The following is a 13,624-nucleotide window of genomic DNA, read 5'->3' as shown; positions in this document are numbered from 1 at the left end:
CTCATTATAACTAATTAGAGAATATTAGTTAGCTTCCCTATTGAATAGTTTGCTTTATGTCCAAATTGATCTGTTGCAGTGTTGATATTAGCAATGTCCAGCTAGGCATCTTCGGGTATTCATTTACATCTGGGTGTTAATTTCAGTACTTCCTTCAAGCCATCTTACATGTCACATATTAGTGATAAAGACAAGTGTGGCCTTCTTGAACATTTCTGTTACTGATCCCTCAACACTGTAGTTTTGTGGGAGGAGTGTGAGTCAATAAATGAGGGAGATAGGGCAGCGGTTTTTCACCCACGGGGTGAAAAAAAATAATTGCAGTGTTGTTTGGAGGTAGAGCAGATACTGCTGGAGATACACCAAGCATGAATACGGAAGCTCATTTTCCCAGAGGGTGAATTTTCTTCTGGACGCATCACAGATTCATTACTTCCTCAATGTCCCTCGACTTGGTGGGCCAGAAGACCCCTTCTCCCCTTCCTTTCTCCAAGCTGGAAAACGGAGCGGGGGAGGGTGGAGAGAGAGAGGAATGAAGACAAGCTTACCCTGGGAGTATACTCTCATTTGACACTCCAGAAACCGAGCACCTCCCTGGAGCCCCAATGAGAAATGATCATTGATTTTAAAAAATCAGCGCTTAAAGAGATACCCCGCGGGCTCAGACCTGATTCTGATTCTTCTACCTGAGAACTGCGGAGTTGTTCCGTGGGCTGCACAGGTCCTTTGTAGAGGGCTTCAGTCTCAGCTAATCGGAATTGAGAAGGACGAATTGTTGGGGGAAGAATGGAAAACAGTCGCCAACAAGTGGGGAGGCGATGTCTGTGCGTGCAAGTCAGCCACAGGAGTGAGCAGGGAGGAATTGCAGCTCCGGATCGCTTTGTTCACGGGGCCTGGGTTTGCATCTGCAGCACCAGACCCGGCAGAGAAATCCGCAAGAGTGCAGTCCTTGAGCCCTGGGACGCCTGAATTTACTACCGTAGGCTTTATAAACTTGTACAAGATAAAATATTTTCATTAACCCAGATCAGAAGGAGAGGCGAGAAGAAAAGTATGTGCAAAGAGAAGAAAGAGAGTGGGAAAGAGTAGGGACAGGAATCGCGGAAACGGGAAGCCCTAGCCCATTTGTGCGGCGCTGCCTGGTGACTCAGCGTAGGCTGATGTTCACGGTCTCCAATTAGGCTATGGCTCCTTCCCAGATTAAACTATAGAGGAACGCAGCCAAATAAGTACCCCTCTTGGTGTTTGGATTTGGCCGTTGCCCACCCATACTCTCTGTCCCATTTCTGCTTCTAGCTCACTTCATCTTTTACTAATAATAAACTTCTCTATGTGTGGCAAAGAAGTCTGGGTCCGGATTATTTGGAGACTCGGGGACCATTTGATGTGCCCTGAGATCAGGGGCAAAGAACCGATTCTTGTCTGAACAGACTCAGGGCTTACCTTATCGAGTCTGAGAAATTAAATATAGGGGTTAAATACAGCGAGTGTCAAGTGTAAAAGAAAAAAATTCAGTCTTTCGAAGGAATGAAGACCGGACGCATAGAGCTTTAACAATTATAACCTAAAAAAGAAAAATTGTTTATAAATAAAATGTAAGTATCTTATAAATCAGGTAAGATGAAATAGCAAACTATACACAACTGGCCATGTATCAATGCTATGTAAACAGGCTCCAGGCTAAAAAGCAGAGTGGAAGCCGACAGAGAATGAGTTTAAAACAACAACAACAAAAAAGCACTATTTCGGAACTGTCCAATTTTAAACTGCACCAAGAAAAATAAAGAAGAGACCGGATATGCTTTTTAAAAGTCCATCTCCCGCCCCTGCACGCCCCCTCCCACCAGTTAGTGTTGCTGTCCGGCAGGACATGGATTCCACTGTATATCGTTGTCCCAGATCTGGGAGCTCAAGGATCTTTTGCCCTTCTCTCTCTCCCCAAGTCCTTGAGACTGATTCATTCTGACAATATTCTCCTCTGGCTGACTTTTATTTAACATAGAATCCGGCTGGTCTTGAGAGAGGCCTGACAGTTTATTTCAGTTTTGTTTCCTCAATGTAGCTCAATACTGGGAAAAGACATTTTAATCTCCTAAAGCAACAGAAGACACACATTCTCAGGTACTTAGACCCCAACTGCCAACAGACACATTTACACTTGAGCAGGTGCACATGCTCACGCACACATGCAAACACAGACACGTGCACACGCGCGACCGGACATTGCGATTACGCGCCCTGTCCCCGCTTTCTTTGCTCTCTTGACTTGCAAAGTGCGAGGGCCTGGCGCTCTCCTCGAAAGGGCATGCCGCGCTGTTGGTAAAAGGCCTTGCTAGGACGAGGCTTTGCTGTCACTCGTCACTCTCAAGGCTGCCACTCCGCCCAGCCAACTCGGAATGTCTTTCCCTCCCATGCCCAAGAGAGATTCGACGCCCCTTCTCCAGGAGCCGAGGTTGGAGTGGGCTGCAGTCTGTGACACACTGCCCCTCGGGACCTGAGTTAGCTGGTCCTGCTCAATCCAGTAGCCTGAGCCGAACTTAACGCAAGTTGGAGGCGGCGGCAGCAGTGGTGCGGCTCTACTGCTATGATTCTCCTTAGCCAGTAGCAGGACTAGGGGGCAAACGCCTTGTCCTGTCCTCGGCGCCCTACTCACACTTGAATTATTTCTAAGGGCCACGTTCTAGAAACATCGTGGATGTAGACGAGGCTCTGCTTTCCAGCCTTTCGGCTATGCGGACACCAGTCCCCGGGTGTCCCCGCCTGCTGGGGTCTGCTGCCCAGGGTGAAGGCGAAAGACATAAAGAAATGGCAGAGGAAAAGAAGAGGGCGTGAGGCTGTATGATCCCGAGAGCGCCTTGCAGCCCTGTGTATCCCTTTCTAAATCAGTTTGAGCTGCAGGACATATACAGGGAGAACTCCTTTGCAGAATAGGCTTTGCGTCAGCAAACAGTGTTTGTCCCTGGCAGTTTCTCCCAGGGTAGGGGCTCCCACTACCCCTGCTGAGCCCCAGCAGGCCCGAGGGCTCCGATGACTACACCCCTGGGCAGCAGCAGAGTCTCCAAAGCTGTAAGGACCGCTCGGAGAAGCACCGGATATCTCCCTTCTTGGGGTCCCCGAGAGCCTGGGATTGGGGCGGGGCACCTTAGCTGAATGGAACTTCTTACGGCGTCTACTCCTGCTAAGTTAGCTCCCGCCTTGTCCCACTCCCACTCCCGGCCCAAACTCTCTAGGCGGCCTCTCAGCTCTCCCTGCCGGCGCCCGCCTTCGGCTAAACTTCAGAAATGGGATTTGCGCTTCTTTTTAATGATGTAATACCGGCCTAGGGTGCCCCGGAGCTTGGAGACCCACTAGGGACCACACAGCTCTAAATCGGTCGCAAAGCCTTCATTTTGTAAAATGCAAAACACCTCCTCCCAACTGAGTTTGTTTCTCAGGCGTCTAAAAGAGGCTTCCTCCGCAAGGACATTACAAAATCATTTTTGACCTCAAGGCTGCCAGGTTTGGCTGGGCGGCTTGCTCGTGCCTCTGCTCATCGCCTGCCAGGTTCCTACTCCCGCTGTGGTGTCCGGCCTCCAGGAACCGCGCGTTCTCTTCTACAATAAAAGGATCAGTCTCAGTGGCGGATCTACCCCCAAATGCTACTCTACTGAAAGTTTACAGAGAAGTCAGAGATAAAAGGGCAGCCAACGGTTGCGGAGATTGAATTAAACGAGGGACGAGGGAGAGGAAAAAATTCCTTTGTTTTATATATATATATATATATATATATGTATGTATGTATATACACACACACATATGGAGAGAGAGAGAGAGACAGAGACGGAGTCTTGCTGCGTCGCCAGGCTGGAGTACAGTAGCGCGATCTGGGCTCACTGCAACCTCCGCCTCCCGAGTTCAAGCGATTCTCCTGCCTCAGCCTCCCGAGTAGCTGGGACTACAGGCGTGCACCACCACGCCCAGCTACTATTTGTATTTATTTACTTATTTAGTAGAGACGGGGTTTCACCATGTTGGCCAGGATGGTCTCGATCTCTTGACCTCTTGATCCGCCCGCGTAGGCCTCTCAAAGTGCTGGGAATACAGGCGTGAGCCACCGCGCCCGGCCTGCCGTGTATTTTATACAAAAGATGGAGTAATATGCACGATTAATTTTATTCCACAAGAGATTTGCTCTATTTATACCAAACATATATATATATATTTGTTAATCCTAACAAAAAGTCGAGTTGAAACTACAAAACAGATTGTACAAACAAATATATATGGTGTCATTTAATTAAAAAGCACTGATTTTATTAAATTTGTTTTAAATAAATCAATGGACTCCTTAAAAGCCTGAAGTAACGATTGTAAATTGTCAAAAGTAGGCCAAATATAAAGTTACTTAAATCACAGAGAAGTTTTTCAAATGGGGAATTTTATTGCGTCTTCATACTTATTTCATTTTGCGAAGTTTTAAGGGGTTTTAAAGTTGTCCATATCGTTAAAGACGTACAGAATGAAAATCCCATGACCTACGTTTAAAAATAACTACCACTCTTTGAAAGAAAAGGGGGGCTGCGGAAAGGGCGTGCTTTTTCTGACATTTATATGACGGACTGAGCGTTAACGTAACATTTTGCACTCCTAAAGAATTTACATATTTCTTAACCTGGTATCCCCTAAGAAAAAAATCACGGAGTAAAGTTTAAATAAGCCTAAGCCATATCTGGCGCAGACTGAGTGCAGGAACATTTAAATGAGAAAGGAGGGGCCTGCGAATTCTTCCCAGCTTCCCAGTATTCTGAGTTGTAGCAACATTATGCGATACGGAAGTGGGACGGCAATTTACGGAACCTTGAAAGATTCCTGATTTTCTAACTTGTTGAACGTCTAGTTTAAAGCCGGGAACTTCCGCCTTTCCAGGTCCTGGTGAGGAAAGCTGGAGACTACGGGGCTGGACTCAGCTACGGACGTGAGAGACACGGAGTTCAGCGTCCGTGTGGCTGGCACATCCAAGCCAGACGGCGGCGCTTTTCACTCCTGGTTTTTCGCTACCTTGTAAGGAAGTGGGCGCGGGCTGCGCGGAGTCGGCGCCTCCTGATTGGCCGGCCGTCTGGGTGATGGACAGGGACCCGGGCTCCGCCCCCGCCGCTTTATTGACACTAATGAGCAAGTTCTTCCCACCGCTCTCCTGCCTGGAAGTGCTGACAGATCAAGGCAACAAATTTCAATTACAATCCCTAATTTGTGTCCACAGAGTGTTTTTTACCCATGTTAGTCCTCTCTGGCGCATCAGTTGAGGCAGACCTCGGAGCAGCAGGAGGAGGTGGAAGGGGTGGGAGCAAAGGAATGCATCAGTGAGAGAGCGCGCGAGAGAGACCCAGGAAAGGAGACTTGGCCGGCGCGTCGCCGGTTCCTCGGATCCCAACACAAGCGAGAAAGCGGAAACGCCAAATCTGTTTTTTGCCCGCGGTGGGGAAGGGGGCAGATCTCGGGAGGCCCCGAGAGCCTTTTAGTTTTTGGTGGGGGAAGAGCGAGAGCGCGCGTGTGCCCGCGTGAGTGTATATGAGAGAGGGGCGGGCGGGCGCGGGGCGGGGGGGATGGCCGAGAAGCGAAGGGGCTCGCCGTGCAGCATGCTAAGCCTCAAGGCGCACGCTTTCTCGGTGGAGGCGCTGATCGGCGCCGAGAAGCAGCAACAGCTTCAGAAGAAGCGGCGAAAACTGGGCGCCGAAGAGGCGGCGGGGGCCGTGGACGACGGAGGCTGCAGCCGCGGCGGCGGCGCGGGCGAAAAGGGTTCTTCTGAGGGAGACGAAGGCGCTGCGCTCCCGCCGCCGGCTGGGGCGACGTCTGGGCCGGCTCGGAGTGGCGCAGACCTGGAGCGCGGAGCCGCGGGTGAGTGGGCCCCTTCCTGCCTATAACGTCTCTCCGGCGCGAACCTGAACTTCTGCGAGTCTGTGGGTGTGCGTGCGCGCCGCGTCCCTACATGGCCAAGGCCACTCAGCCACTAGCGCATTGGCCGTGTCAGTCGCAAAGCTCGCCGCACAACCTGGTCACCCTCCAGACGGTTCAGATACTGCTTCCAGCCTCGCCTCGCGGGCGGCCGCCGCCCACTCGGCGACCCGCGCCTTCGGCCGCGGCTGTTTGCTGCGCCTAGCGGTGCAGCTCTGTGCTTCCTGCATCTGCCTCCCTTGGGGTTCCAGCCAATGGGTGCTCTTTTTTGTTTCCTAACTTTTAAAAGCACAGTGCGGGGAGGAGGGGAGCGACGGCATACCCCACCCTAAAACCGGAACGAATGCCCTAAACCGTTTGTGCAAACCAGGAAGAGGGCGGCGTATTTGGAAACTTGGTTTCCCGAAGGGTAGTTGAGCGGTTCCCTTCCCTTCTCCTCTTGATTTCTCTGCCAAGGCCGACGGCGACCGCGGGCTTGCTTTTCACACTTTTCTCTGCTGGGCTGGAAGCGCAGGGCGCCGGGAGTTTGGCGAAAGCGGGGTCTGAAGAGCCTTCTAGAAGATGCCTCTGGCCCGGCCCAAAAGGAGGCCCAAAACGAGGCGCCGCAGACACTTATGGCTTAAGGAGGCCCAGGCTCTTGGGACCAGAGTCCGGGCGCTTTTGCTGCGTGCGCTTCGAGGCGCAGGTTGCGTCGGAGTTTGCACTGGGGACTCTGGACCCGGGAGCTCCTCTGACTCCGTCGGGCAAGCTTCCCAGACCCCGGCGGCGGCGTGAAGCCTTTTCTGCTGGGGCCTTGGCCCTGCGGAGGCCCAGCGGGTGGGGTGGACGCTGCCCGCGCGCCTCTCCCGGGCTTGGGACTTGGGGACCAAGCAGGCCACACTGGAGCTCTGAATGCGCCCCTTCGACAGGCAGAATGTGGGTGTCTATCGACTGGCTTGTTCTTTAGGAGGACCTGATGGCACCAAAGCTTCCCCTTTTCTCCCGGTCATTTTCCTCTTCTCAGCCACCCGGTGGGCCCGTCTCCGCGGCTGGCTTCCCCTCTGTTTCCCTCACCAGTTCCCTTTCTCTGTCCTTTGCTGTCCAGGCGGCTGTGAGGACGGCTTCCAGCAGGGAGTTTCCCCTCTGGCGTCACCGGGAGGCTCCCCCAAGGGGTCCCCGGCGCGCTCCCTGGCCCGGCCCGGGACCCCTCTGCCCTCGCCGCAGGCCGCGCGGGTGGATCTGCAGGGAGCCGAGCTCTGGAAGCGCTTTCATGAGATAGGCACTGAGATGATCATCACCAAGGCCGGCAGGTAATGGGCAAGCTGGCGTGGACGCCCCTCCCTACCCCAGACCCTGACCCTGTCTTCACTCACCTCTAGCTCAATCAGGAAGAAGGGCCTGCAGCTCGGTGGGGGTTCTGGATAGCAATTTCGGTCAAACGGGACCAGGCCCCAGACCGTGGTTCACTTTGGAGGCTAGCTTTGTCTACCCACCACTAGTGCAGTCGGTGCACAGTCCAACTGCCCTCTGGTTGAATGCCAGGGAGAAAATTACTGTCGCCGCTGATGCCACAGCTGTCGCGGTTGATGTTCTGCGTTCAGGGCGGTTATAAATTTGAGGTCATATTTACCCTTGTCCAGGTATTTAGGCTCTAGTTGTCAGTTCTGGAACTAGGAAACATTCTTTTTTTTTTTCCTTTCTCTTTTATTTTTAAACAGCAGTTTACTCCAGTAAACTATGATTTGCTTTTTCAGATTTGAAACTCCCAGGCAGATTGGTTCTTTATCAGAAGATATCCTGGCAATTTGATAAGATGATCTGTCCTGCTATTTCATGTTAGACTAGGAGGAAAAGTCACTGGACTCACCCACAATACATGTTTAATCATGTATAGGTGCAAGAATAATTACCCTGATTTTTAAAAAGCATCCTGTTTATAGATTTAGAGTACCTGGTTATTTATTTATTTATTTTTGTCCTAAATGGAATCCAACACAGCCTGAATTTGCTGAGGAATACTTAAAAAATTTTTATAAAAAGGTACATAGGTTTTTTAAAAAGTGTGAAATTTTCCCATCCATTGGTTAGTAAAATAAATGGATTTGTTGGGCAGATCATATTAATTTGAGGTAGGCACATGAATATTTGCATTTTAAAGTTTTCAGTTTATTTAGTGCAGTGAAATCTATGAATAATGAGCTTCCTTAAACGGAACTTTAGAAAGCACACACAACTCTTTCAGGGAGTACACATGGTAAAAACCTGGATAGCATAAAAAGTATCCAAACTTATTAGAAATTACAAAAAAACATATTTTATTGAATCCACATGCTACCTTCTACATTTTCACAGAGCTTTTATTAATGATCCAAATTCAGTCTTCACCAACACAAAGCAATAGTTGTCTTATAAAGGATGTAGTTAAAGACCTTTACTCTTTATCTTACAGGTGCACTGAAATAATACTAAAACAGCCAGCGTATTAAACTGTTCTCATACCTAGTTAGGAGTAATAGACTTTATTTTTTTCTAGAAGTAGTCTTTCATGGTATTTTTGTTATAGAAAAAAATTTGGTAAATAACTACTAAAATTTCTGTTATAAGGTTAAAATTAACAAAAATTAGATTTCCTTGGAAGAGACTTAAACGTAAGTCATTAAATGATATTTAAAAATCAAACTGCTGTATTTGTTTTTTATATACAATAATTTACTGTTGTATTCTTTGCTGCTGTGCCTTTTTAAAAGGATGGGTGCATTTACTCTAGCATCTCCTTTGATATGCATCTTTGGGAAGCCAGGGTAAATGCAAATTTTCACCTGTTTTAATTAGCAAAGTTTTAAGTGTGGTTAAGTAAGAAAACATTTTCATGGTATGGCGGGGGAAGAAATGATTTGGTAAATATACGTTGTGTTTAGTTTCTGCTTTCAATAAAGAAGTTTTACTATACCTTTCAAATTTAGAGCAACTTTTGCACTTCACCTTTACCATGCTGCAGACAGGAAGTCCTGTCTCAATAAAGAACATATTGTTTGGTTATAGCATGGCACATTGGCTCCTTGTGGTTTTTTATAACCCTTTAAAAATTTCACATTATAATGTATTTTATCACTTTCAGAGATCCAAATTTTATATTTCTACCATTTGTTACATTTTATTAGTTGTATTACTAAAGTAAATATGCTTATCAATTTTGTTTAAAAAATAAGATGCTTTCTTTTGTGCCATTACTCCCTCAGTGTAAAATTATCTTACTTTTAGCTATACTGACATTTCAGTAAACACAGAACACATGTACACAGGGTGCAACAAATTACATTTAAAAATCTCAGTTCTGATATGTTCTATGTCCTGACTCCTTGAATTACATTGGCAAAGTGAATACTATAAATTTATCCATATTAAAAATAGAGATCCAAGAGGTTTCTTTGCTTATTCACGCTCCATCCTTAGTCACAAACAAAAACCCCAAACCCTCTTTCTCTTCGCCTTTTTAAATAGGCGCATGTTTCCAGCAATGAGAGTGAAGATCTCTGGATTAGATCCTCACCAGCAATATTACATTGCCATGGATATTGTACCAGTGGACAACAAAAGATACAGGTACAGTGATTAGATACTGAACAATTAAAAAAAAAACACTAGGATTTTGCAGGCTAGTGCCTGTTTGATCTGTGAGGACTGTGATCTTTGCTTCCAGAAGTCTGTAGAATTTCCAGATCCATACTCTAACGCCCATGGGTGCCAGCGGCCCAGATGGTGCCTTTTCTTGCGGCAAATGTGGAAACTTAATTTTTGTTTTGTTTTTAATAGATAGAGAAATGTTTTCAAATACTGAGAACTTTTTAAAGGGGATAATTTGGTGTTGCCAAACTAAATGTGTCTTTTATATTGACTTACACTTCAATTCGAATTTTGAGAGGAAATGTTATGTAATGTTTATAGATATAAATTATATTAAATGGAAAGTCATAATTTCTTTGTGATCTTTTGGTCATGTAAATTTCCTTTATCTTGTTACATACAAAACCATCAATGTTTGTAGGCTTTTTTTAAAATTTCAGAATATTATTTAAGGTTTTCTACAAGTAAGAAAAATTAAAATCTTCTAATTTATGTGATATTAAGACATCACTAAACTGGTAATAAATTTTTACCTTTCTGTTGTTTTTTTGGTATGTGTTATAACTTTTAAAAACTTCTAATATTTGGATTTTGAAAGAGGACATATTTATGTAAAGATCAAGTAAATTTTGAAAATATACACGTTCTTCAGTTTCAAACCAATCTTTACTCTTTTTTTTTTTTTTGCAAGAAAACAAATCAGGAATTTTCAGTGACAATGCTTTATATTTTTCTGAAGAGCTAAAAACATTAACATTTAAATAAGGAAGTTTTGTGTGTTTGGAACATTCGAAGATACTGTTTTAAATTTTGCTTGTCTTCGTTTCTTTCTCGCTTTTTGTTGTTGCATGGGACAGAGCTTTTAATAAGTTTAAACAAAATCAGATTTGTTTTTTATCACTTCAACAATTTAAGGAGTCGCTTTTTTGAAATAGCCTACTGGTATCAAAAGTACACAGATTTTAATTAGTACATGGACATATGGAATATTACAAAAAGGGGTAATAAAAAAGACAGTCTTATTATTTGTTTTGTGTATAAGTTATTTTAATTAAATAAGTCATTAGGGAGTTTTGCTAAAATGATCTACCACATGACAGAAGCTAGAAAACATTAAAGTTCATTTTTTAAATATACTTGATTTAAAACCCATATTCCAAATGGGGTTTTGTGCTGAGGAAGATAATACAATTCTTAATAAGCTTAATAATTATTCCTTTTTCTTCTAAGTTTGTCTCCTATTTATTTTCCCAATGTCTTCCCTACATTTTGGTTGGTTTATTTTACTTAATTGATTCAAATTTACTCTCATAGAAATAAAGAAATTTCAGAAATTAGTATTAAGATGTCAGGTTTTAAAAGATCAAATTGTAAAACATAATTTGTTTTCACTTATATTGCTTCCCAAGAAGAAATTTGTTTGTACTATTTGTATTTAGAATGTTTTACAAAGAATGTGTAACTTGTAGCTTTTATTTTGTCAGTGGGTGTGGAGTTTTGACTATTCAAAATGCATACTTTTTCAAGGTTTTGTTAGAGCCTATTACTCTTTGTTTTGGCAGTAACTCAATTCATTTCCACAGTGTAATTTTTCTTGAATCTCTAAGATTTTCATTTCATTTATCAATGTTTTCAGCAATATTAGGAAAAAATTTGGCTTATTTTCTAATGTTTGAGTGGTATTTAGTCAAGTTAAAAATTATTGTCACTTATTAGAATGTAAAATTAATATTCACAAAAGCCCACAGTTAGGAACTTATTGAAATTACATCATACCAATTAAAAGAAAAAGGTTTCTTTTTCTTTCTTTCTTTTTTTTTTTTTTGAGATGGAGTCTTGCTCTGTTGCCCAGGCTGGAGTACAATGGCGTGATCTCGGCTCACTGGAACCTCCGCCTCCCAGGTTCAAACCATTCTCCTGCCTCAGCCTCCCGAATAGCTGGGATTACAGGCGCTCCCCACCACACCCAGCTAACTTTTTGTATTTTTAGTAGAGACTGGGGTTTCACTATGTTGACCAGCCTGATCTCGAACTCCTGACCTCATGATCCGCCTACCTCAGCCTCCCAAAGTGTTGGGATTATAGACATGAGCCACCGCCTCTGGCCTAAAGGAAGATTTCTGAAAGACTATCCCTAATTTTATGATTGTATATGTTTTCCCAAGAAAAGAAATGAAAGACTAGAAGGCATATTGAGCCCAAAATGAAATATGTGACAAAGAATTGAAACAAAGGGCCTCATCAGAGACGTTCTGAAAATATTTTATGCTCTTATAAAAAGAAATGTGTATATAACACAGGTAGACTTTTCTGAGACTATTTGCAAATTATAGCTTTAAATTGTATGCTAATCTTAACACACAAATGGAAGGAAAATATCTAAGTATATAATTTTATTTTATAATTTTTTCTTCATTGTTATACTAGTTTCTAGTTTTTTAATTAGCTTATTTTAAATTATTAATAAATGGTAATCTTAATATAGTTAAATATTAATATTTCTTACTTGAGGCATTGTTATTCAAACGTATTATTCTTACTGAGTCAATATATTTGTCATGTAAAGAAATAGAAAGGATGTTTTGTTTCCTAATTAGAAAAGTAATATTAATTAGATATACCATTATTTTCAAAGTTTATTTTTTGGTTAGCAATATTTGAAAATGATTTGAAAGAATTTTTTATAAGGATCAAGAAAGAAATATAGGAGATGAATAAGGGGCTACATTTTATGATAATACAAAATTTTCCAATTAAACTGAATACTTTGTCCTCAATATATAGTATCATAGTATTAGAAAAAATACCAAATGATAACAGATAAAACATTTTTTCCTATTAAAATAAAAGTTTCTAGAACTTCTGACTATTTCCTCTTGCCTTTCTACTGTCTGTTCCATAAGCCTTTACATAGTCTAACATCAGAAATGATCTTGAAGGAAGCGGGGCATTTTAAAATGTAACTCTCAAGTATTTTTGAGATTTACTTAAAGGTGAACTTGACAAGCTATTTGTTTTTTCGTGTCGATGGAATATTCAGAAGAAAAGTGGAAAATATCAGAGATGGAATGTCTGGGGTGAATAAGTGTCATTCATAAGAATGAATATGCTTGCATTTATGGTGGTGATAGTATGCATATTTTTCACTAAGCCCTTAACACGCCCCTTAGTCTGAATTATCAGTAGGCCACTGCTGCCTCAGAATGGTTTGGAAAAGCGCTTGAAATTTTATTTTTAGTGTAAAGAGGAAATTGATTTATTTTAAAACTGAAACAAAATAGGCACACATTTTGTCTGATTCTACTGAGTTGGACATGCCAAGATAAAAACAGTATACTGAACGCCTGGTCATTGCCTTCTAGGTATGTTTACCACAGTTCGAAATGGATGGTGGCAGGTAATGCTGACTCACCTGTGCCACCCCGTGTGTACATTCATCCAGACTCGCCTGCCTCGGGGGAGACTTGGATGAGACAAGTTATCAGCTTCGACAAGCTGAAGCTCACCAACAATGAACTGGATGACCAAGGCCATGTGAGTAGATGGCCTCTCTAATGCATCTGTAGATGGCACAGCCACATCTACACTGTGCCTGACTAAAGGAAATGGATGCTTCTAAGATCATAATGTTCATTGCCTGATTGATTAGTATGTACACTGTCTGTGCAGAATCAAGTTTATATTGCATAGACTGTGCCTGTTGCCAGAATTATCCGATGAGGCATTTAATAGGTTAAAACTAGATACTGCATTTTTATTGGAATGAAAGTACTGGAAGCAGAGACGTTGTTAGGCAAAACATTTGTGTGAAATCTCTTGAGGTGCTAATTATTATACTGTGAATATGAATACTTTGGAGTTGGGTTAATAAGGATAATGATTTATTGTGTCCTGCCTGCATCCAGCTTTGTCAGCTGAGGCTCATTGCTTCTCAGTAATTGTCTAGGCTTATGCTGTTTGTGTGTTCCATCTGCAAGTTCCCAGTTGTTTTGTAATGACATCTAATGTGTCAAAATGTTACAACAATCATTCCTTTTATTCTTAAAACTGCTGAAACATGATACATAAGTCAAAGTTCAGCCGTTCCAAT

At 43.3% G+C, this 13,624-nt stretch overlaps 1 protein-coding gene across 2 annotated transcripts in view; it reads left to right on the top strand.

Annotated features, from left to right (window-relative positions):
• The first annotated feature begins 5,132 nt into the window (after positions 1-5,132).
• TBX18 (T-box transcription factor 18) overlaps positions 5,133-13,624 on the top strand; it is a 47,215-nt gene continuing 38,723 nt past the window's right edge. The window contains exons 1-4 of one of the 2 annotated variants that reach the window (XM_530953.8): positions 5,133-5,874; positions 7,016-7,220; positions 9,412-9,513; positions 12,897-13,068. In XM_530953.8, coding sequence (XP_530953.3) covers positions 5,583-5,874; positions 7,016-7,220; positions 9,412-9,513; positions 12,897-13,068 — 771 coding nt within the window. In that variant the 5' untranslated portion in view covers positions 5,133-5,582. The remainder of the gene's footprint in view (positions 5,875-7,015; positions 7,221-9,411; positions 9,514-12,896; positions 13,069-13,624) is intronic. The other variant, XM_016955953.3, reaches the window with a different exon arrangement.

This window comes from Pan troglodytes, chromosome 5 (assembly GCF_028858775.2).
Source record: "Pan troglodytes isolate AG18354 chromosome 5, NHGRI_mPanTro3-v2.0_pri, whole genome shotgun sequence".
Lineage (NCBI taxonomy): Eukaryota > Metazoa > Chordata > Mammalia > Primates > Hominidae > Pan > Pan troglodytes.
The sequence above is the reverse complement of the archived record's forward strand: the minus strand, read 5'-3'. Positions and strand labels throughout refer to the sequence as shown.